Here is a 23875-nt window from a genome sequence, read left to right on the forward strand (position 1 = left end):
TGGAGTACCAGAATATCTCTAAATATGGTTTTAGAAATTCTTAAGAGCACATAATTATTTCCTTAATATGGTATGATAGGAAGACTTGTAAGGCTGGTTCTGAGTGTAACTAAGGTGTCTTTGGGAAAAGCATATGTTCTGGTCTTTGGTTCTTGACTTCACAGTGAGAAGGTTGGGTTATCTATATCTCTGTACACATCTTGAACCTCTGTGTGCCTCCATTTCCTCACTTGTCAGTTGCTTTCTTTTTTGCCCCTTTCATTTTCATTCCACAAATATTGTACTCACCTCTGTTCTACACTATCATTTGTTTAACAGATTTTTTTTTTCTCTTTTTTTTTTTTTTTTTTGAGTTTCTACCATGTGTACCACAGTAATGAAGAATATTGTCTTCTAGAGCCGGATGCTTGGATTCAAATACTGACTCAAATCCTTCCTAGTTGGCAGTCTGGAAGTTAGCTATAGTTACTCTCCCTATGCCTCCTATGCCTCTGGGAGGCTCAGATCAAAGGGGCAGAAGAATAATTGTTGAAAAGAATTATGTGGGTCATAAGTTTGCCTGCAAAGGTGCTTGGTATGTAGTAACTGCTCAATGTTCAAGAAATGTTAGCTGTTACTGTCATTGTTACGACTATTGCTATTTGTCAGGCTCTGAGGATACAGGATAAATAAGGCACTGTCTTTGTCCTGGAGGGATTTGTAATCTAGTGATTAAGGCAACTACATCAGCAGACCATTTTAGTGTAATGTAAGAGATGGTTTGAATAAAAGCTGAAGTGGAAGAGAGTAGGAAAAGCATTCAAGCGGAGAGACCAGCTTAAGCAGAAAGGTAAGTAGGTGTAGAAGGGAATGACAGATAAATTGCACGAGGCTGGAGTTTAAGGCTCTTGGAGGAGAATGGTGGAAACAAGCTGGAGAGGTGTAGTTTGAGATCAGATTATAAAGGTCCATGTATGCCCTGCTTTGAAATTTGGACATTGTCCTCGAGGTAGAGGGGAGGACTTTCTTTTTTTAAATAGACTTTAGTTTTTAGAGCAACTTCAGGTTCACAGCAAAATTGAGCAGAAGTTACAGAGATTTTCCAAATACTTTCTGCCCCTGTATGTACATTTTTGTTTTTAGTTGCTGAGTTGTGTCTGACTCCTTTGTGACTTCATAGACTGTAGACTGCCAGGGTCCTCTGTCTTTGAGATTTCCCAGGCAAGAATACTGGAATGGGTTGCCATTTCCTTCTCCACGGGGATCTTTCCTACCCTCTCCAGGTGGATTCTTTACTACTGAGCCACTTGGGAATCTGTAGCCTCCCCTATTAGCAACTTCTTCCACTGCAGTTATACATTTCTTACAGTTGACGAACTACATTGACACATCATCGTTACCCAGAGTTCATAGTTTACGCTAGGGTTTACCTTTGGTATTGTACATTCTTGGTTTTGACCATACATATAATATGTGTTCACCGATGTAGTATGATGCAGAATAGTTTCACTGCCTGAAAAATCCTTTGCACTATACGTACACCTCCTGCTCTTTTAACCCCTGGCAACCACTGATCCTTTTACTGTCTTCTAAGTCTTGCCTGTTCCACAATGTCATAGCTGGAATCATACAGCTCCTCTGAGTAAATATCAAGGAACACAATTCCTGCAATGTATGTTGAGAGTATTTTATGTTACAAGTTTAATTTCATAAGAAGCTGCCAAACTGACTTCCAAAATGACTGTACCAGTTCGCATTCCCACTAGCAGTGAATGAAAATTGTTCCACATCCTTGTCAGCATTTGGTATTGTCAGTATTCTGACAATTAAAAAATAGGTGTATAGTGATATCATGTTGTTTTAGTTTGCATTTCCCTCGTGAAAAATGATGTAGAACCTCTTTTCATATGTTTATTTGCTGCCTATGTATCTTACTTGGTGAGGTGTCTGTTAAGGTCTTTGGCCCATTTTTCCTTCAGGTGGTTTTTGTTTTTTTATTGTTGAGTTTTATGAGTCTGTATATTTTGGGTAACAGTCCTTTGTCAGATGTGTCTTTTGCATATATTTTCCCCTGTGGCTTGTTTTCTCATTCTTCTGACATTGTTTTTCAGAGAACAGAAGTTTTAAATTTTAATGAAGTCTAATTTATCAATTATTTCTTTAATGGAGAGAGAGTTTGGTGTTGTATCTGAAAAGTAGTTGCCATTCCCAAGGTCACCTAGAATTCTTCTATGTTATCATCTCTGAATTGTATAGTTTTGCGTTTTTACATTTAAGTGTATTGGCCGTTTTGAGTTGGTTTTTGTAAAAGGTGTAAGGTTTGTGTCTAGATTCTTTTTTTGAGTGAAACCCAGTTATTTCAGCACTGTTTGTTGAAAAGACCATCTTTGCTCTGTTGTATGGCCTTTGCTCCTTTGTCAAAGATCAGTTGACTGTGCTTATGTGGTCTCTTTCTGAGGTCTCTGTTCTGCTCCTTTGATTTACTTGTTTATTCAGTTTGTCAGTGTTCACAGAAAATATTCGCTGGAATTTTAACAGGGATTGCATTGAATCTATAGATCAAATTGGAAAGAATTGACATCATGACAATATTTCATCTTCCTATCCATGAATATATAATGTTTCTCCATGTATTTAGTTGTGCTTTGCTATCGTTCGTTAGAGTTGTATAGTTTTCCTGTAGATCTTGTTCCTATTTTGTTAGATTTATACCCAGGTATTTCATTTGGGGCTTCCCTGGTGGCTCAGCTGGTAAAGAATCTGCCTGCAATGCGGGAGACCTGGGTTTGACCCCTGGGTTGGGAAGATCCCCTGGAGAAGGGAAAGGCTACCTACTCCAGTAGCCTTTTTGGCCAGGAGAGTTCCATGGACTGTATAGTTCATGGGGTTGCAAAGAGTCAGACACAACTGAGCGACTTTCACCAATGTGACTGATTTCATTTTGAAGGGGCATTAATGTAAATGATATTATGATTCTGAATGCAAATCCTACTTGTTTATGGGGTGTGCTCAGAGCAGGGGGCCTGAAGAAATGGCTTGTCTGTTTATAACACACCCGACAGGAATCTGGGTTCACTGTGACGAGGGGCACAAAATGTGTGGCCTTCCTATGAGCAGAAACCTGACACGTGTTCCCCTGCACCTCCACGTGGCAGCTGGGCAGGGCTCAGTACTGGAAGGAAAGACGCAGCACGTAGTAGGGGAGCTTGCCACCAGAGCCTGTCTGGTCCACGCCTGCGTGGGCCAGGAGTGGTCTCATAAAGGGTCTGAACCTCTCATTTCAAGGAGAAAGAGAAAGATTCCAACTGTATGCCATTCTGCAAAAGCCAAAACTCTGGAGACAATAAAAAGATGAGTGGTTGTCAGGAGTTTGCAGAGAGGAGTATACAGAGTACAGACGTTCTCATGAGCAGTGAAAGTACTTTGAGCGACATTACAATGATGGATATATGTGGTCATACTTTTGTCCAAACCCATAGAATATGCAACTGCTCTGCTCATTAAAGTGAACCCTAAGGTCAACTGGGAATGTTTTGATTATGTGTCAGTGCAGTCATCCTTGGTCTAAAAGGAAAAAAGAAGAGGTACTGTTCTGTTGATAATGGCTGTTCATGTGAGGGGAGGGAGTATATGGGGAATTTCTGTACATTTCTGTCAAGTTTTATTGTAAACCTAAAACTGCTTTAAAAAAAGAAAAAGATCTCCAAAAAAATTTAACACTCAGGATAGTTTGGCAAAACTTGTTTCACTTTTATGTATGTATACATATTATATATGTGTGTGTGTTTGTTGGATTGTGATATAAAATGTATTTTTTTTAGATCAAAGAAGCCTGCAGGCCATTGTGGTTAATTATACTGGCAAATAAAAGCACAAATTAACCTAAAAAAAAAAATTCTACTTGTTTGTTGCTGGTATATCCAGGAGTTTTTTGTTGATTTTTCTCAGATTTTCTACATAGATGATCATATCATCTGTTGAACAAAGACAGTTTTATTTCTTCCTTCTCAATCTCTATACCTTTTATACCTTTTCTGGTATTACTACTAGTACAAGCTAGTCCTTTTTTCTTTGCTTTTTTAAACTTTTTGTTTAGAGAGAATTACAAGCTTATTGAAAAATTGCAAAAACAAAACTTATACAAGAACACCTTTATACCCTTTACCCAGAGTCATCTATTGTTAACATTCCATTTGCTTTATCATTTGCAAGCTCTTTCTTCCTAGGTGTATACAGATATAGATAAGGTTTTTTGGTGTGTGAATCATTTAAAGTTACATACTTCATGACCTTAAATACTTTAGTATATATTTCCTAGAATATGTGTGTCCTCTTTTATATCCAAAGTATAGTTTTTAGTTTCAGTAAATTAACATTGATGTAATGCTTTTTATCTAATCTGTGGTTCATATTCTGTCAGTTGATCCCATAATGTCCTTAATAGAAAATTTCCTTCACCAGTTCCTTCTCCAGTCTAGAGTCAGATATTCTATTTAGTTGTTTTATCTCTTCTTTAAGGTAGAACATTTCTACAACTTTTCTTTGTCTCTTTTTAGTGTCAATGTCACAATACAGATAGACTGCTTCCTCCCTTTTTAAAGTAGACTATTCATTTTCTGTGTATCTGGTATTTCCTCATGGTTAGATTCAGATTATGCATCCTCTCAATTGAAATTTCATGTGTGGTGATGTGTCCTTCATGGGGTATCACTTCTGGAGGCATGTGATGTCCATTTGTCCCTTACTGGTGATGTTTATTTTGGTCACTTGGTCAAGATATTATCTGATTTCTCTAACATGTAGTTCTGTTTATGCGTTTATGTCTGTGTCTAACTAATAAACAGACTGTTGGGGAGACAGTTTGAGACTATGCATATATCCTGCCACTCCCCATGAGGTTTATCATCCATTGATGGTTTTTGTCTGAGCTAATCTTGATGCCATGATTGTGGTAGAACTGATTTCCCAGCTCTCAGCACTTTCTCCACATTTAACCAGTCTGCCCTTGGCATTGTGCCCTGAGAATGGGAAGATAGTTTTTAGGAGAGACTGGTGATGAGAAAAGTGGTTGAGTAGAGAGCGGGGACGGAGAAGGCATTGGCACCCCACTCCAGTACTCTTGCCTGGAGAATCCTAGGGACGGGGGAGCCTGGTGGGCTGCTATCTTTGGGTTCGCACAGAGTTGGACACGACTGAAGCGACTTAGCGGCAGCAGCAGCAGAGAGTGGTGAGGAGAAGACTGCTGATGAAGTTTCTAAATAAGGGGAGACTGAGGCCTGAGCCGTGAGGCAGTGTGAGATATTCATCATTCATCATTTCTTTATTCCTTCAACAGACATTTATTGAATATTTGTGTAGCTGCGCTTGGGATATAAAGACAGTTCTGGTTCTTAAGGAGCTTACGCTCATTGAGGCTACAAAAGGGCCAAGAGTTGTGACAAAATATAAGTCCTTACCTTTTTATCTTATGTCATGCTGTCTTGTGTTTTTAGTAGCTAATGTCTTTAGAACCATTTTCATAGTATTTTTAGCCACAGTAGTTAGAACCATCTTCCCCACTTAACAGGTGAGAGAATCAGGCCCAGAAAAGAACAGTGAAGAGCTAGAGTTCATGCTCCAGCTATTTTGGCTTTAAATTCAGGGCTTTCCCCACTACCTCACTCTCTTAGCTTCTTGGATTTAAAACATAGTTTTCCAGTTTCATCATTATCTCTACCTTCATAAACCGGTGTTGCTCAAGTTAGGTGGATAGATTTTGAAGCTACAGGTAAACTGACCACTAAAAGCTGAAGCAGCTGTCTGGTGTTTGGTGATGATGGTAATATTGTTGAACTATCACATGTGACAGTACTGTGTCTTCATGCTTTGCAGTTCTTTCATTTACTCTTCAGGGCTTTCCTCGTGGCTCAGACAGTAAAGAATCTGCCCGAAATGCGGGAGACCTAGGTGCGAATCTCTGGATTGGGAAGATCCCCTGGAGAAGGGAATGGCTTGGAGAAGGGAGTGGCTACCCACTCCAGTATTCTTGCTTGGAGAATTCCATGGACAAAGGAGCCTGGCAGGCTAAGGTCCATGGGCTTGCAATGACTGAGTGACAAACACTTTCACTTTCTTTTCATTTACTCTTGATTGCAGCTTTTATCAGGTAGAAGCTGTTATTAGCTCCATTTTACAGATGAGATGTCTGAAGGTGAGAGATTAATTACATACCCAAGTGATAGCTCAGTTGGTAAAGAATCCGCCTGCAGTGCAGGAGATCCTGGTTTGATGCCCTGGGTTGGGAAGATCCCCTGGAGAAGGGAAAGGCTACCCACTCCAGTATTCTGACCTGGAGAATTCCATGGACTGTATAGTCCGTGGGATCGCAAAGTCACGGCTGAGCGACTTTCACTTTGAAGTGAGATAGTGGAGCTGGGAATCAAACCTAAGTCAGCTAAGTTTATACCACAGCACAAAACCAATGTTTGATATAATTGGAATAAGTAGCTCACAGTCTGATTTTGAACTGAAGCACACGCCCTTTGTTTTTCTCAGGTTGATTTAATGAACTCAATTTGTGGCTGGTAGTTTCTGGAACTGTTTACCCTAGTGCTTCAGTGTGTTGGCTGTTGCACAGGTGCTAGTCCTCATGTTATGGGTGGCTTAATCTGCCTGTTCATCTGTTTCTCTTGTGGCTGAGCATCTATCAAAGTCTTCCCATATTATTTGGTCTTAAAAAAGTCAAAGCTTCTTGGTGTGGAAATGGGGCAGAGACCAGGGCTGTTAATCTTACTGAATTTGTGTAGGAGAGGTAGTCAGAGGTGTTTGGTCTTTTATCTCATTGTGTAGATCCTGGCACATCATGAGTGCTCAGGAAATTTTCAGATAATTTGGTTTCTTAGGGTACAGTGTTTGGGAGAGAATTATGAAGACATGAGCATTTTGTGAATGTTGTGAGTTTATTGAAACAGATTGGGATCGAAGGTACTGGAAAGAAGATTTAAGGCCTTTGGGTTTATTTAGTAAAGCTTGATTACAGTGGGAGGACCTTAGTATTAGTTCTGGGGCAAAGAGGGAGGGGTAATGGGAAGAAATAATGGAAATGAAAACATGAAGGTTCTGGGTTAGAATTACGAAGTTACAGTTTGCTAATCTTGGTAGATTTTAAACATAGATTCTGCCTGTAATTACTGTGTTAACAGTTAATGCATAATGGGTCATTCCTTGGTGGTCCAGTGGTTAGGACTGTATGCTTCTACTCTAGAGGGCATGGGTTCAGTCCTTGGTCGGGGAACTAAGATCCTGTATACCGTGCACCTTGGTCCCCCCTGCACCCCCCTTCACAAGAAAAAGCATAATAGCTTGTACTTTCTTAAGGAATTGTATAGAACTTACAGTTTCTAAGTGAGCTCTTGTTTGCAGAAGAGGAAGTTGATACATGTACAAGAAGGAAGCTGGTTTTTCATAGTATAAGCAACGATAGCTTTAGGAAAATAAATGAAAAGTGTGGAAAAGAAGAAACATATGCCAGAGATATTGTGAAGGAAGAATTGATGGGCTGGATTGCTGATCAGAAATAAGAGTTGGGGCATGGGACATCTTCCTGGCAAGGATGTCTCAAAGGTTTTGAAACAAGGAAGCACATGCGTGGTGTACATGCACACATGTACACATAGCCTAGGAGATCAGACCTGGGTGCAAATCTTGAATTTGGTGTTTACTGACAGCGTAAATATGGGTGGGCCTGTTTACTTAGGGCCTTAATTTTATTATCTAAAAAATAAGTAAAACGGCTTAGATTAATGCTTAGTAAAACAGACTACCAGGGGAGCTTGTGAAGATGTAGATTCTGACTGAGTAAGGTCTGTAGTGGGACCTGAAATTCTGCATTTCCAGCAAGTTCCCAGGTAATACTGCATAGCAAAGGTTTAGGTGACTTTCAGGATCCTTCTCAGTTCTACAATTCTATTAATTTTTTTTTTTTTTAATGGACAAGTTATTTAATTAGGTTCTTTGCAAGAAGTTCAGAATACTACTTTGTGAGGGTAAATTCCATTTGTGAGAGCAAACACAGAGCGGAGGTAGCCCTGGAGCTGAGGGACAGCTTTGATTCTTCACAGAATTTGTGAGTCCACAGCTTTCTGATCAACCTTGCGCTGCTCTGTGATCTCGTATTTCTCTCTCTCTGTGTCGAAGATCTCACCCTCTTGGTGTCTCGGCTTACGCAGCTTCTTCTTCTTGAAGAAAGTGTCAGTGAGATGTTCCGGGATTTTCACACCACTGATATCGATTTTGGTGGAGGTGGCAATGACAAATTTCTGGTGTGTTCTACGCAGAGGAACTCGATTGAGGGATAGAGGCCCAGTCACAAGTAGCAAGCCACTGCCCAGCTGCTTCAGGAAAACGACCCTCTTGCCTCTGTGGCGCCCCGTGAGGATGATGAGAACGGTCCCAGGAGTGACGCTGGCGGGCAGCTTCCTCCCGTGCTTACTGAAGGGTTTCTTGCCGTGACTCAACAGTTTCCGAGGCACATCTTCAGTAGGGTAATACCTAGGCATTTTGCGGAGTTTGACCACCCGGGTACCACCATTCTTGTCGCCACCAACTGGTTTTGTGACAGTAGCAAGAACCCGAACCTCCTTTTTCTTTTCGACCTTGGATTTAGCTGCTGAATACTTTCTCTTGCACAGGGCCTTTCTGGAGTACATGGCTGATCGGGAATATCTGCCAATTCCTCTGACCAGGACAGGGTTTCGGCTGCAGTGGGGCTTCCCCTTCTTAACTTTCTTCACCACTTTCACCTTTTTAGCCTTGTTGCCAGCATCAGCCTTCTTGGCTTCAGGTTTTTTCTCCTTAGTATCTGGCTTCTCAGCCTTTTCACCCGCCATCTTGCAAGATGGGAAAGAGCCAATTCTATTAATTTAACGTTTTTCTTTGGAGATCTGTTATATTATACTCCTGTGACTTTATTACCTCTATTTAGAGAGATAAATTCTAAATCTGTCGCTTTACTTCAGATTAGAAAACGCCTAAATCAATTTGTCATCTTAACACTAACCACATCCCTTTCTTGACATCCATATTTCTGTTCATACTTTATATTCATAAAATACTTTTAATTTTTCAGAGAGCTTTTATAGTCATAATTTAATTTGATCCTTAAAATAACCCACAGAGGTAAGCATGAAGGAAATGTTTCTATTTTATGGAGGAGAAAATAGGCTCAGAGGGACTCAATGACTTACTCACTAGTACGTGGTTAGAACCACCCTCAAGTTGAGGATTACTGACTCCCTTACCACGATGTCACACCGCTTCTGGTAATGGCTATCATAGATACCCAGGCTTGAGGGTTGGTTGCCGTCTCTTTTTTTAAAAATGTAAATTGTTTTATTTTAAAAAATGGATAATATATTCATATGGATTACAATTCAGCAGTATATAAGAGGATGCAGTGAAGAGTCTTCATACCACTCTGTGTCCCAAATACCCTTTTTCCCTTCTCTTGGACAACCAGTATTATCAATTATATTTTACGCTTCTCCTATCATTACATAATTATATTCTTTTTTCCTGTTAAACACAAATGATAACTTGTTAAACATCATGTATAAACTGTACTATTTTTTAAAAAACTAATAGTGTATTGTACAGATTGTTACATGTCAGTGCTCAGAAAGCTGCCACATAATTTATTTTTTATGGTCCCATACTGTTCCAATGTAGGATATATATATATCAGTAGTCCCCTATTGATGAACGTTTAACTTATTTCCAGTTTTTGCTAGTATTGTATTACATATATCCTATTGTATATCTGCAAGTGTATTTTTAATACAGGTGTGGAAATAACATATATGTATTTGTAATTGTGCCATCTTTTAGAGGTTTTACCAGTTATACTTTTTTCAGGAAAGTGTCTGTTTTGCCATTGCCTGTCTCTGAATATGTTATCAGACTTTGTGATCTGTGCCAATTTTAGTGTAGTTTTAAGTTGCATTTCTCTTATGAGTGAGGTTGAGAATCTCTTCTTAAGTGCTATTCATATTTTCTGTGAATTAATCTGTTAACATTCTTTGTCAGTTTTTCTGTTGGGTTGTTGGGCTTTTTGTTCTATGAACGGTTTTATTTTATTTTTGGCTGTGCCTCATAGCTTGTGGGATCTTAGTTCCCTGACTAGGGATTAACACCAGGCCCCTGTCAATGAAAGCACTGAATCCTAACCACTGGACCACCAGGGGATTCCCATATGAACTTTTTATGTTTTAGTGAAATTGTCTTTGTTATAAAAATTGAAATTTTTTTGTTAGGTTGTTTTTTAGTTTGACTTTGCATATGATAGTTTTTGTCATGCATAATTTAAAAACATTTTATGTAGGAAATTTTATTGATTTTTTTTTTTTCCCCCCTTCTTTTTATAGTTTCAGAGTTTTATGTCATTCTTAGACCTTTGAGGTTATAAAATAATCCTTCATGGTTTCTTTTGGAACTTTTATTATGCTTTAATTATTTACATTTGAATATTTTTAGGCCATCTGAAATTTGATACATGTACATATTTCTTTTCTTTCCTTCCCTTTCCCTTTACTGATGGCTACTCCATTGTCCTAACACTTTATTGATTAGTTCTTATTTCTGTAGGGATCCTTTAACTCCTTTATTTCTTTTAACAATCTTCTGTTTGTCCTCAACCGTATCCGTTATCTAATTAGTATCCCCATTAAGCCCAATTTTGTCTTTGCGTTCCTATATAGTCTTATCCTTTCTGTTCTTACTGATAACTATTTTAAAATTTTTTTATTGAAATTTCAATGAATAATGAAGTATCTATATGTATATTTTATGTATCAATGTATATTGAAATGCATACATATGGGAGGGTGGGATAATAAACTCCCAAGTACCTATTACTTGTTACTGGTAATAACCATCAATAACTGTCACCTCATGGTAGGTCTTTTTTTATCTATATGCCTAACAACTTCCCTCACCCCAATTATTTTGAAGCAGATTGCAAGCACGATATTACTGTATACTTGGGCCACTGAACCTATCTTCTGTCTTCCAGTGCTTATCCTCCAGGTCATCCTGTATAGTTCTGTGTCTGTTTTGTTCGGTCTTATATTTCTGTAATAACGGTTCTTTAATTAAATGCTCTTTGAAAGTATATGCTGGATACTTTTACCTCAAACTAGCTTTCTTTGGTGCGCACAAACTCCAATTCTTTAGAAAGATTATGTACGCTGAAACTAGGGAATCCCATTTTGTATCCCCACAGTTGCTAGCGTAGTTTGGCAAGGAAAATAGAAGAAAGGGGAATAAGAGAGGGAGGATGAGAGAGACATACACCGAGAACAATAACTGGATCTGTCACTGCAAAGACCTGTTTTTTAGAGCAACTCTACTCAGGAATCATGGTGGGGAAAAGGGCAAGTTTGGATTTTCCCCCAAGACTGGGGATGAATAGGATGGAGATTAAAACAAAAACCAACCCAGAGTCAAAATGTCTAAGAAGTATAGAAATTTGAGAGCTATCGATAGATTTTGTCTTTTCTTGTGGAGAAGGCTGTTAGTGCGTAGTAAGTGACTGAATTAAGTTCTAGGACTTATTTGAACTTGGGTGAGAGGAGAGTTAATGTCAAAATGAGGGCTTTGGGTCCGAGGCTGTGTAATTTATGTCAGAGAAAGTTCTTAGTTAGGAACAGGAGCTATAAAGTGTTTTATGAGACTTTAGAGTTGATGGTTTGTTTAAATCTGTAACATTGCCCGTTGGCACCATTTGCTTTCTATCCAGTAGGCCCAAGCAGTAGTTTTAAAGCATTTTTGTGTTCTTTCAAAACTTTTCACAGTGAGTCTTTCAGGTGGGATCAAAAGATTAGACAAAAAAGAATTCTATAATATAGGAGGGGCTTTTTTGTTTTAAAAAGACCGACCTAATTTATCAAGCTTAAATTCTTGATTTGGTAATTCAGCATTTTTACATTCTGTGGAAATGTGGAAAACATTTTCTCCCAGGTTTGCTTTTGTTGCCCCTCCAGAAAGTGTGCCAAAGTAGCAGTAATCTGGGTTAACCTGGGCCTTAATTCTTCCATGCCCTTTAGCCTGGTCCCATGCTGAGAGTAAAGGCTTGATCTGAAAAGGAAGTGAATTGAGAATAGGGAAGGGGAAAGATATTAAGAACAAGTTTGACTATTTTTCAAAATTCTCATAACTCAGTGATTTTCTACGTAAAGGGTTAGCAAACTGTGGCTAATTGTTATTGGTTTTTGTAACAACTGATGAAATAAGAAAGATTTTGACACGGCTGAAGGATTATAAACAAACATGTTTGAACCCAAAGAATTTACAGAGATGGAATGCACCCTGTAAAGCTTGAAATGTTTACTTTTGGAAACTTTTAAAGCAAGTTGACCAACCCATGATCTACATCACTTAGGGTGTACAGTAGTATTTTCAGTTCAATTAAGTTCAGTCGATCAGTCGTGTCCCACTCTTTGCGACCCCATGAACCATAGCACGCCAGGCCTCCCTGTCCATCACTAACTCCCGGAGTCCACCCAAACCCATGTCCATTGAGTCGGTGATGCCATCCAACCATCTCATCCTCTGTCGTCCCCTTCTCCTCTGCCCTCAGTCTTTCCCAGCATCAGGGTCTTTTCCAATGAGTCAGCTCTTCTCATCAGGTAGCCAAAGTATTGGAGTTTCAGTTTCAACAGCAGTCCTACAAATGAACACCCAGGACTGATCTCCTTTAGGATGGGCTGGTTGGATCTCCTTGCATTCCAAGAGACTCTCAAGAGTCTTCTCCAACACCACAGTTCAATAGCATAAATTCTTCGGTGCTCAGCTTTCTTTATAGTCCAGCTCTCACATCCATACATGACCACTGGAAAAACCATAGCCTTGACTAGATGGACATTTGTTGACAAAGTGCTTTTTAATGTGCTGTCTAGGTTGGTCATAACTTTCCTTCCATTTTTTGCTCTTTTGTTTGTGTTTCATATTTTCACTTTGTCTTGTAATGGTTATGTAATTTTCCATTGTATGAATATGCCACAATTTAAGAGTGGTTTTTCAGTTTTTGCTTTTATAGCTAATATTTGCACACATTTTTGTGACTTGTGGAATTGCTTAGTCAAATATTATATACACTTTGGTAATTGTTGCTAAATCACCCTCCTTCCAAATGAACCATTTTATATTTCCCCCAACATCATTTTCCTTACTAGTATCAACCCTGACAGAAACTAAACTGTTCTGTTAATCAAATCAATTTCTTTGTTTTATATTGCTGAGTAACAAACAAAAAATTTTGTGGCTTAAAACATCAACATTTATTTTGCTTATGAAAAGTTTTGTTTCAGTGCTTATGAAAAGTTTTGTTTCAGACTGGGTGAGAACTGTTCTTTACTTGATGTCGTTTCTGGCATCTCAACTGCTGGGTGCTGAAGTGGTCACTTGTGTGTCAGGTTATAGCTGGACTCACTCAGCTGGGACTGAGGAGAACACCAGCCAAGCCTTTAACATGTGGCTGCTTGGCATCCTCACCAAGGGATGACTGAATTCTAAAGAAGAGCATCCAATAAAGAGGACCAGGTAACTTTGTGATTCAGCTTCAGAAATCACATGACATCATTTCCGCCATAGTCACAGGCCTGCCCTCATTTAAGGGGGAGGGAACATAGATCTCGTTTCGTAAAGAAGTGGCAGCATCACACTGGAAGTGAGCATGTGGGATGGGATGTATTGGTGGGACCATTCTTCGGAAACTGCAGTCTCCATAAGCTGGACTACTTGTTTTGGTGTGCATATCTTTATGAGTAGGATTATACATCTTCTCATATGGTTACTGACCATTTCCATTTCTTTTCTGGTGGTCTGCCTTTTTATATCCTTTGCCCCCTTTTCTATAGGGCTACAGTTTATGGATTGTATTGTTGATTTATAAGAGCTCTTGTAGAACTAAGCATATTATACTCAAAACTTAGAGGATACCTCACTGTGGTCTTGGGAGCCATAAAAGGTGTGTGTGGGATGGTAGTTTAGTTTGGTGATGGTGGAGATTTGTGGAGTCATTATATTATATATAATATTATATATATTATATATATACTATATATTATATGTATTATATAGAACCATGGTGTTGGGAAAGAGCAGTTAACCAAAATGGTGGTAGTCAGGTTCTCTTGCCCAACTCCCTCTCACTCCCGCCCCATGTTCCCTTGCTCTGGTCCCACATTCTGTAAACAGTGACTATGCATGGTTATGTAACTGCTGAGATCCTTTATAGTACCGGGTATGTGCATCATGCCTATATAAGCACCACCTGAAAAGCCCTTGCTGTGTCTTGAGGCAGCATCAGCCATTAGAGGATAAAGCGTGTCTGCTTTGCTGCTGTGAATAAAGAATGTTTGCAGTTCCTACGGCTCCTTGCATCTTCTTTCAGCTTCTTCCTATCTGTTTCCTCGCTCACGCCTTGCCTACCCTGGGTTCAGTGAACAGCGAGACAATTGGCCTAGTGGGCAGGATACAGTGAGACACACAGATACTCTTGTTTTAATAAGCAAGGAGTGCAAGGAAGGAGGAGGATAGCCATCATCAGCCTCTCTGAGTCACTCTCCAGCAGAAAGGAGGAACATCACATTTCTCTTTGGTCATTTTTATACCTCAGAAGCCAGACCAGGTTTAGATACCAGCAAAGGAAAGGTAACATTTGAGAAGAACGTAGAACACCAGTGGCCTGCTTTACTACTAAAAGTTGCTTTGGTTTTCTTTTAGTTCTGAGGTGTGATTTCACTTACTATCACCAAGGATGAGGTTCAAAATTGTATCAATAAAAATGGATTGACCTACCAGAAATTAACCATTTTCTAAAATATGGGGATGTTTAACAAAATGAAACATTTCTTTGTACCTTGCAGCTAAATTAGAATGTTACTTTTCATTTACTAACCTGTTAGTGGGAAAATTTCTTGATAAACAGTTAGGATATAAGTGTTCTCTAGTTGTAATCTTCAACAGTTTTATCGGTACGGGATTGGTGTCTGTCGTTCTCATTTTAGGTGGGATTTGGTTGTACTAACAGAGACTAAAATTCCTTTGGCAGGACTTTTAATTTTATTTTTTATTAAAGTATAGTTGACTTAATATTAATTTCAGGTGTATAGCATAGTAATTCCACTTTTTACAGGTTATACTCCATGAATAGTTGTTACAAGATAATGGCTATAATTCCCTCTGCTATACACTGTATCCTTGTTGCTTATCTATTTTGTGCATAGTAGTTTGCACCTCTTACCTTACTCTTGTTGCAATACCTTATTTCTGTCTTGCTCCACATTTCTGAACTCTGCTCTCTTGCAGTTTTTATCTCAGGTTTCACTATGAGTAAAGATGACTGCCAGCATCTCTAGCCCTATGTCCTTCCAGGTTCTGGGCCAGTAGGGGGGAAAAAGTATTTAATCGACTGTTTAATACAGCACTTTAATACAACTTCTAGGATTTCCATGGATCCTAATTGTGTTGTTATGGTGGGGAGGGGGAGGGAATGATCAGGGCTGATTGACCTGACCTGAGTCACATGATCCTTCTTGGAGTTGGAAGTGGGGTTAATTCTACAGTAGATTGATAGTAGAGGATGGTAGTTCTAAAGAGGAATATCTGAGGTGTTTTTGTTCTTTTTTGTTGTTGTTTGTTTTTTAAGCCAAATAGATGCTGGGCAAGATAAAACGGAGCAAAATATTAAAAGGCAGAAAAAGTTCTTTAATCCACTGTTTTGGGTTTCCCTTGTGGCTCAGCTGGTGAAGAATCCGCCTGCAATGCTGGAGACCTGAGTTCGATCCCTGGGTTGGGAAGATCCCCTGGAGAAGGGAACGGCTACCCACTCCAGTATTCTGGCCTGGAGAATTCCGTGGACTGTATGGTCCATGAGATTGCAAAGTCAGACACGACTGAGCGACTTTCACTCACGTTTTAAAGCAGTTTTCTAAGAACATTAGTACTGTTAACAAGAAAATCTAACCCTTTTAGATTGTTTAGAGGCACCAGTTTACAATCACACTAGTGTAATGCTTGTTCACTTAAGCAGATGTTTCAAATCTACAACACGTGCTAGTTAAGTCTTGTTTTAGAATTTATACTTGAGAGATTTATTTAAAAAGAAAAAAAAAAAAGGTTGAGGGATTTAGGATCATTCTGGTCTCTTTCCCACTGCCAACATTTCAGGTAGGAGAGTTGTGCTCTAGCTATAATACATCACTCTTCCAAATCAAAGCTGAATAAGATTTTATTTTAGTGATTATTTTTAACCTTGATATAGAATATTTTTTAGGTAGTGCTTCAAAGACTTTAAAGCTATTTTAATTCCAACTTAAAAATTAAAAATCTATTTAACTTTGGGAATAGATGTTTTTAGAGTACAGTTGGCTGCCTAAAGCTACTGCTATAGAAAGAGATGCAAAGAGCCTTTCTTAACTGTGACTGCTTTAAAGCTTTAAGAAAGTGTGAGGAGATTGGCAGTTTAAGAAGCTGCCTGGAATGTTATCTTAAAGAGTAATCTAGGACTTCCCTGGTGGTCCAGTGGTTAAGAATCCCCACCTGCCAATGCAGGAACACGGGTTCGATCCCTAGTCCAGGAGGATTCCACATGCCATAGGTCGACTAAGCCCGTGGGCCACAGCTACTGAGCCTGTGCTCTAGAGTCCATGCTCTGCAATAAGAGATGGCACCACACTGAGAATCCCATGTGCTGCAGCTAGAGAAAGCCCATGCAGAATAATGAGACCCAGCACAGGCAAAAACAAAAAGAGTAATTTCAAAGTCAGCATAAATTTTAATTACTTACTATTTTTACTTTTCTGAGATATTTGAGCCAGTTTAGATCATAAGACAGATTTGAATTTATCTTTGGATGGGCCATTGAGATAATATGATATTTAATTCTATTTAGACAGGGTCTAAAGCAGTACATTTATGCTCGATGTTGCCTCCAGGTCATGAATTCCTGGTGCCTGGTACAGTTACAGGTAGGTGAGTGCTGAGAATTTGCTGTAGTCCAGAAGCACTGCTAAGATTTGACCCCTACTTTTCAGTTTTGAGGTCCAGTCTTACGTTTGAAGTGCTCTGTATTCTCCCACCATCTCATGGGTGGGTGTCAGAGTCCACTATGGGTTCCAGGCCACTCAGGTACGACCTAGGTCATACCAAGACCTTCTTGAATGTTAATTCTCTGGACACGTATAAATTCAATCAAAAACCATTTATTGCGTTCCTGCTATTTGCTAGTTATTCATCTAGGTGCTAGAGATACAGCAGTTAATAAATCTCTCCCGTATAAAACTTTTAGTCTTCTTGGGAAAATATTTGAAACTATCCATAATTATACATTGTTTTGGTCAAGTATAGAGGTTCTGGAGAACTGAGAACTAGAGAGGATCCTTTAGGTCACCTTGATTTCTTTAATATTTCCTAGGTTCATAGGGTAGTAATTTGGGCAAAGGTGGGTGATATAGCCTAAGACTGGTGGTAATTTTTGGTATTGCTGTTATATTTTTGACTAGGTTTAGTTGATTTAAACTTTTTCTTATTTAACTTTATTTTTTGATTATGTAAATCATTCTTATGGTACAGAAGGCGAAACCACATAGCGAAGTATCAGGGAAGTCTTGCTTTTATCTCTGTTCCCTCCAACCTGTTCTCACCCCCACAGGTCATTTTCTGAGTTTCTGGTTTAACCTTCCGTATTTCTTTTTAATTGCTTTAAACCTTGGGGGAAGGGGAGGAAGGAAGGAGATGGGAGACTGAAGGAAGGAGATGAATGGGTGGGGATGGAAGAGAGGAACTCTGTTTAAATTATGTTTGTGAAGTGTTGTTTTACTGGCACTCTTTGTCCCCTTTTCACTCCCTAGTTCTGAAAAAAGGCAATAAATAGCTTATCATTCTTTAAAATTTTGGAATAATTTTAGATTTACAGAGAAGTTGCCAAGACAGTACACAGAATTCCCTTCATTCAGTTTTCCCTAAGGTTAGCATCATACATTACCATTTTACATTTTTCAAAACTAAAAATTAACATTGGCATATTATTATTAATTCTTGTTTATTTTTATTGAAGTTTAGTTGATTTATAATATCCTGTTAGTTTTAGGTGTACAGCACAGTGATTTAGTCATACAGATAAACACACACTTTCTTCTGTTTATTTTTGACTGTATTGGCTCTTCATTGCGGTATGCAGGCTTTCTCTAGTTGTGGCAGGCGGGGAGTTCTCTAGTTGCGGGTCACAGGCTTCTCTCGTTGCAGAGCACGGGCTGTAGAGTGCTGGCTCAGTAGCTGTGGCTCACGAAGCTTAGCTGTCCCGTGGCATGTGGAATCTTAGTTCCCTGCATTAGCTGGCAGATTCTTAACCACTGGACCACCAGGGAAGTCCCATATATATTCTTCTTTATCTTTTTTTTAAGAAACATACTCTTCTTTATATTTTCTTTTCTAATAGATCATTACAAAATGTTGAGTATAGTTCCCTGTGCATAGTAGGTCCTTTGGCATATTATTAATGTTGTTAATTTAATTTATTAAAGTTTCAGTTCAGTTCAGTTGCTCAGTCGTGTCTGATTCTTTGTGATCCCATGGACTGCAGCATGCCAGGCTTCCCTGTCCGTCCCCAACTCTCAGAACTTGCTCAAACTCAGGTCCATCAAGTCTGTGATGCCATCCAACCATCTCATCCTCTGTCGTCCCCTTCTCCTGCCTTCAGTTTTCCCCAGCATCAGGGTCTTTTTCAATAAGTCAGTTCTTTGCATCAGGTGGCCAGAGTATTGGAGTTTCAGCTTCAGCGTCAGTCCTTCCAGTGAACATTCAGGACTGATTTCCTTTAGGATGGACTGGATGGATCTCCTTGCAGTCCAAAGGACTCTCAAGAGTCTTCTCCAACAGCACCGTTCAAAAGCATCAGTTCTTTGGTGCTCAGCCTTCTTTATGGTCCAACTCTCACATCCATGCATGACTACTGGAGAAACCATAGCTTTGACTAGACGGACCTTTGTTGGTAAAGTAATGTCTCTGCTTTTTAATAAGCTGTCTAGGTTTGGTCATAGCTTTTCTTCCAAGGAGCAAAAGTCTTAATTTCATGGCTGCAGTCACCATCTGCAGTGATTTTGGAGCCCCCAAATATAAAGTCTCTCACTTTCCACTGTTTCCCCATCTATTTATCATGAAGTGATGGGACCAGATGCCATGATCTTAGTTTTGTGAATGTTGAATTTTAAGCCAACTTTTTCATTGTCCTCTTTTACTTAGATCAAGAGGCTCTTTAGTTTTTCTTCGCTTTCTGCCATAAGTGTGGTGTCATCTGTGTATCTGAGGTTATTGATATTTCTTCCGGCAATCTTGATTCTAGCTTGTGCTTCATACAGCCTGGCATTTCGCATGTTTAATATTTTTTAAAATAATCAGCTTTATGATAAAATTGGAATGAATATTTTAAAGAGGAAATCAAGACAAAGGGCATAAGAGGTCCCCGTGTATATTTACTGCCTTCACCAAGATTACATCCGTAATTTACCCGAGAGTTGATTTTCTTTGTCTGTACCAGTTGCTGAGACCATCTTGTATTTAATTTAGTTAAGCATGGTGTAATGAAAATACTTATCTTAGTACTTCAGATATCACACAAAAAAAGTTACAGGCCAATATCACTGATGAACATAGATGCCAAAATCCTGAGCAAGATGCAGACAGACTCTAACAATACATTGAAAGAATCATACACCATGATCAAGTGGGGTTTATCCCAGGGATGCAAGGACTTTTCAGTATACGCAAATCAATCAGTGTAATACATCATATAAACAAATTGAAAGATGAAAACCATACAGTAATCTCAGTAGATAGCATTGAGGAGCTAGCATTGGCAAAAACAGAGAGCTAGGACCATACATGATCTTTTTCATGGAACAGCAAGCAATCACTTGTGACTGGGGGTTGGGTGTGAGGAAGCTCTAGTGGGAAGTGAGGATTGAGTATGGAGAGGTTGGATTGTGCAAGGCTTTGAAGGGAACAATGGGAAGTTTGTGCTTTATGCTGGAGGCTTTGGGTAATGTTTTCAGGTCTTTGAATAGAGGACCAAGATTGGAATCTTTTGACAAAATAGATGTGATTATTATGTATGTAGGCTGTTAGTGGTTCCTGTCAATTTAAAATCTTGACTTACAAGGCTAATGAAAAATATGTAGTTGGGGGAAATAGTTGCTGTAATCTAGGGTGTGAAATGGAAACCTTTGGCAGATTATAGAAATATAAGTCTTTTAAAGTAAGCCCTACAAACTTTTTATAAATACATTTGGGGTTTTTCATACTTAGAATGTTAAATAAATTTATTAGACAATAACCTTCTCTGTCCAAGAATGTTAATCTCTAGATTGGGAGAAAGGATTAGGTTGCTGTGTACATGGAAAGGAAGAACTGTACTTTGCTGGCTGACTGCACCTGTAATTGATGATGGACTTACCTCAGCAAAGTGGGCTTTCAGCCTAAAGGGAGAGCTTTAAGCATATTTTAAAAATGAGCACTTGGTTTCGGTTTTTCAGTCTCTGAACTAATCATCTGACACAGGGGACTAGCTACTGAGAATGAATCTGTTGTGCTCAGGCTTCACTGCCAACTTTTCTGTTTGATACGAGATGATTTGGCTATCTCTTAAGGTATCTTAAAGTATTCTGTACTCTGTAGCTCAGTGGTAAAGAATCTGCTTGCAATGCAGGAGACCCGGGTTTGATCCCTGGTTCGAGCAGATCCTCTGGAAAAGGGAATGCCTACCCACTCCAGTATTCTTGCCTGGAGAAATCCCATGGACAGAGGAGCCTGGCGGGCTACAGTCCATGGGGTCGCAGAGTTGGACACAACTGCGCAACTAACACTTAGGCATCTTATTTTTTTGTTGATTTCTCCTGTTGCTTATGGAGCTTTTGCATTTCCAGCACTTACGACTTCAAATAATTTTTGCATCCTAGTTGGAGGGAGGCCTGATGAAAATATAGGGACTGATTGACTGCTGGTCAAGTGAGAATTTAAGGTGACGACAGTTGGGTTACTGGCCTGATGAAGTGAGCAGTGAGGTACTGTTTTGTTTGGTTTTTTGTCTTTGTCTTCTTTTCTTGGTTGTAACAGATGATCTGGCATCAGACTGAACTAGCAACAGAGGTGTGTGTATGTAATAATTGCTAATTTTGTGTTGGTGTGAGTTGGACTTTGCATCTCTACCAGCGTCCTTCTGATAGGAAAAAAGCAAATTACTGCCTAGTTAATATTCCAGGAAATACTGATGCTATTCTACAGGTATTTATGACTTATATAATATTTATACTTTACAAGAATATTTCACTTCTGTTATTTCATGCTTCCAACAGCTTTGTAAATGATATAGGGCAAGAATAACTCCTGTTTAACGGAAGAGATGCTGAGGCATAAATAAGAGACTGGGTTAAGGTTGTTGGCTCAACAAATAAATGACTGGGAAAACTTACTAAATTTTATCTTTGAATTGTAGCTTTCAGAAAATTTAGAAGAGGAAAAAGCTGAATGCTCCTCTTTTTTTATTTTTCTTTGTGTTTCAGCGGCGTCTTAGACATCTTCGGAACATTGCTGCCCGGAACATTGTTAATAGGAATGGCCATCAGCTCCTTGATACCTACTTCACACTTCACTTGTGTAACACTGAAAAGGTATACAAAGGTAAGAGAATCTGGACTTGCCACCCACAGATGGTTAGATCTCATTTTTATTCTTTTGTAACATAAATGGTTCTCTGCATCTCTTGCTAGTATTGCTTATTAGAAAACTAAGTTGTCATGCTGTCTGAAAATATTTCTTGAGCAGTTGTTACATATAATGAAGAAACATGTCTTTTGGATAGCTGAGCCTTAAAATGATAAATTTATCATTCCTTTATAAATGTTAATGTTTAGTTATTCAGTAGCTGTCATTTGAAATAGGTTACTTGAGTCCAGTATCTAGTTGCTTGTCTTTAAAATATAATTGATTCCTTTAGTCTTGTGGTAAAATTTGGACCTAGTTCATATCTTCTCATATCTGTAATTCTTTGTGTATATGGGCTCATTTTTAGAATTGCATGGTTTCTTTGAATTCATTTCCTCATAGTGAAATGTGGATTCTTCCATAAGTGATAATTCTAAGAGGACATCAGATATTTGATTCAGAATCACAAGCATCTTTTGAATACATATTAGGCAAAAGACACTTTGACATAATCAGTTGACTTATGTTGAATACTGTAAAAGAGGAAGAATGGTATAATGACAGGAATATTGAATTAGGATTAAAACTACATTGATATTAGTTCTGGATATTTCAGCTAGTATGTAACTATATACCAGCTATGTACCAGTGTGTACTTATATACCAACTATTACCAGTATATATACTATATACTGAAATAGCTTGCTATGTAATTCTTGGACAAAGGAAAAAGGACTGTAAATTCCACCAGTTTTACAGTTTTATTTCATTCTTAGGTTTCATTCTAACCACTGCATATTTTTAAAACAATTGTATTAATCTGAACGAGTAACTCTAGCTACCATAACAGTGCTATGAGTCGTTCAGTGCCTTGACATAATAAATTTCTTAAACACTAAGTTCAGTGAGCAATCTCTGGGAGATGGTGAAGGACAGAGAAGCCTGGTATGCTGTAGTCCATGGGGTTGCAAAGAGTCGGACACAGGTGAGCAACTGAACAGAGTTCAGTGTAGGTGTTACTTATCAGATACTGGCTTGGCAGTTCTCCTCTAACTGGTGGCTCAGGTATCCAGACTGCTTCTGTTTTGGAATGATGCTTCTGGTGTGGCAAGGGAAACGGATTATTTGAGGAAGATTTTTAAATGGAAATGTTTCACATCAATTCGATGACATTCCATTAGCGGTATATCAGTTACATCATCCTTTTTAGGTGAATAGGGGATGGGAAAGTATTGTCTTCTTATGTGTCCAGAAGAAAAATGAAACAGTTTGGTCACTGTCTGTGCTAAGAGTATAAGTATTTTTGCAGATCTTATTACATTTGGTGTGCTGCTCACTAATTGATTTCATCACTAGCAATATATGACAATGCCAAAGTACTTTACATTTTTTATAGGTTTCTATATAATCAGTTCTTGGTTGTCTTTGTTAGAACTTCTGTGTTTTTGCTCCATTGTTACCTCTGATAATAGTTACTGACATTGAACATAGTACATTTTAAGTATTTGGTAAATGATAGCAATTATTATTAGAATTGTAACATTAACAGGCATAATAGTAGTTTCTAAAAAGAGTAGTCATGGGACTGGTTGATAACCATGATGTAAAAACTTGTCCAAGAGATACAATGAAAACAAAGTGATTTTTTTGTTGTTGTTGTTCTTTTTCTTATCTTCTCTAGTTTACTTTATATCTTGAGCTTAGAAGTTATTATGGAATATTTCTGTTTTTTTGTTTTTTTTTTTGGACTGCTTCTTGAAGTTATTTCAATGAAATGGTTATTAACATAATAAGGGACTTGCTGGTTTCAGACCACAGGGAAGTCCAGTGTCTAGTAGTGGTATTGAGTCTGTCACTGACTGGCCAGCCCTTTGGCTGGGACATTTAGTTCCTCTTGTGTGCTGTTAATTTATTTCTAAAATGAGAGGATTGATGACTTCTGGGACCTCCCTGTGCTCCAGAATGTCATGGTTGAATGAAGTCTATTGACATAATAGACTTGTTGGGCCCACATGTTCGGCTCTGTAACTTTTCACTGCCATAGGAGGAGCCAGAAAACTCTTTGCTTAGTAAGCCTAATTAATACCACCTTATCTTCTTGGAGCTGTGATGATAAACTTGAATATTCATTGCATGATCATTATGTGGCCCTTGGTGTAGG

General features: G+C 38.7%; 2 protein-coding genes and 1 non-coding gene across 5 annotated transcripts in view; 2 read left to right on the plus strand and 1 right to left on the minus strand.

Annotated features, from left to right (window-relative positions):
* The window catches only part of UVRAG (UV radiation resistance associated), a 316126-nt gene that overhangs the window by 11210 nt on the left and 281041 nt on the right, over nt 1-23875 (plus strand). For all 3 annotated transcript variants that reach the window (XM_061150663.1, XM_061150645.1, XM_061150654.1), the window contains exon 2: nt 21573-21690. In XM_061150663.1, coding sequence (XP_061006646.1) covers nt 21573-21690 — 118 coding nt within the window. The remainder of the gene's footprint in view (nt 1-21572; nt 21691-23875) is intronic.
* LOC133064953 (small nucleolar RNA SNORA11) lies at nt 2980-3109 on the plus strand. The gene has a single exon (XR_009694782.1). It is a non-coding gene; the product is annotated as a small nucleolar RNA SNORA11 (small nucleolar RNA).
* On the minus strand, nt 7912-8876 carry LOC133054719 (large ribosomal subunit protein eL6-like). The gene has a single exon (XM_061139985.1). The coding sequence runs from the start codon at nt 8844-8846 to the stop codon at nt 8073-8075; it is 774 nt and encodes a 257-aa protein (XP_060995968.1). The 5' UTR covers nt 8847-8876; the 3' UTR covers nt 7912-8072.

This window comes from Dama dama, chromosome 1 (assembly GCF_033118175.1).
Source record: "Dama dama isolate Ldn47 chromosome 1, ASM3311817v1, whole genome shotgun sequence".
NCBI lineage: Eukaryota > Metazoa > Chordata > Mammalia > Artiodactyla > Cervidae > Dama > Dama dama.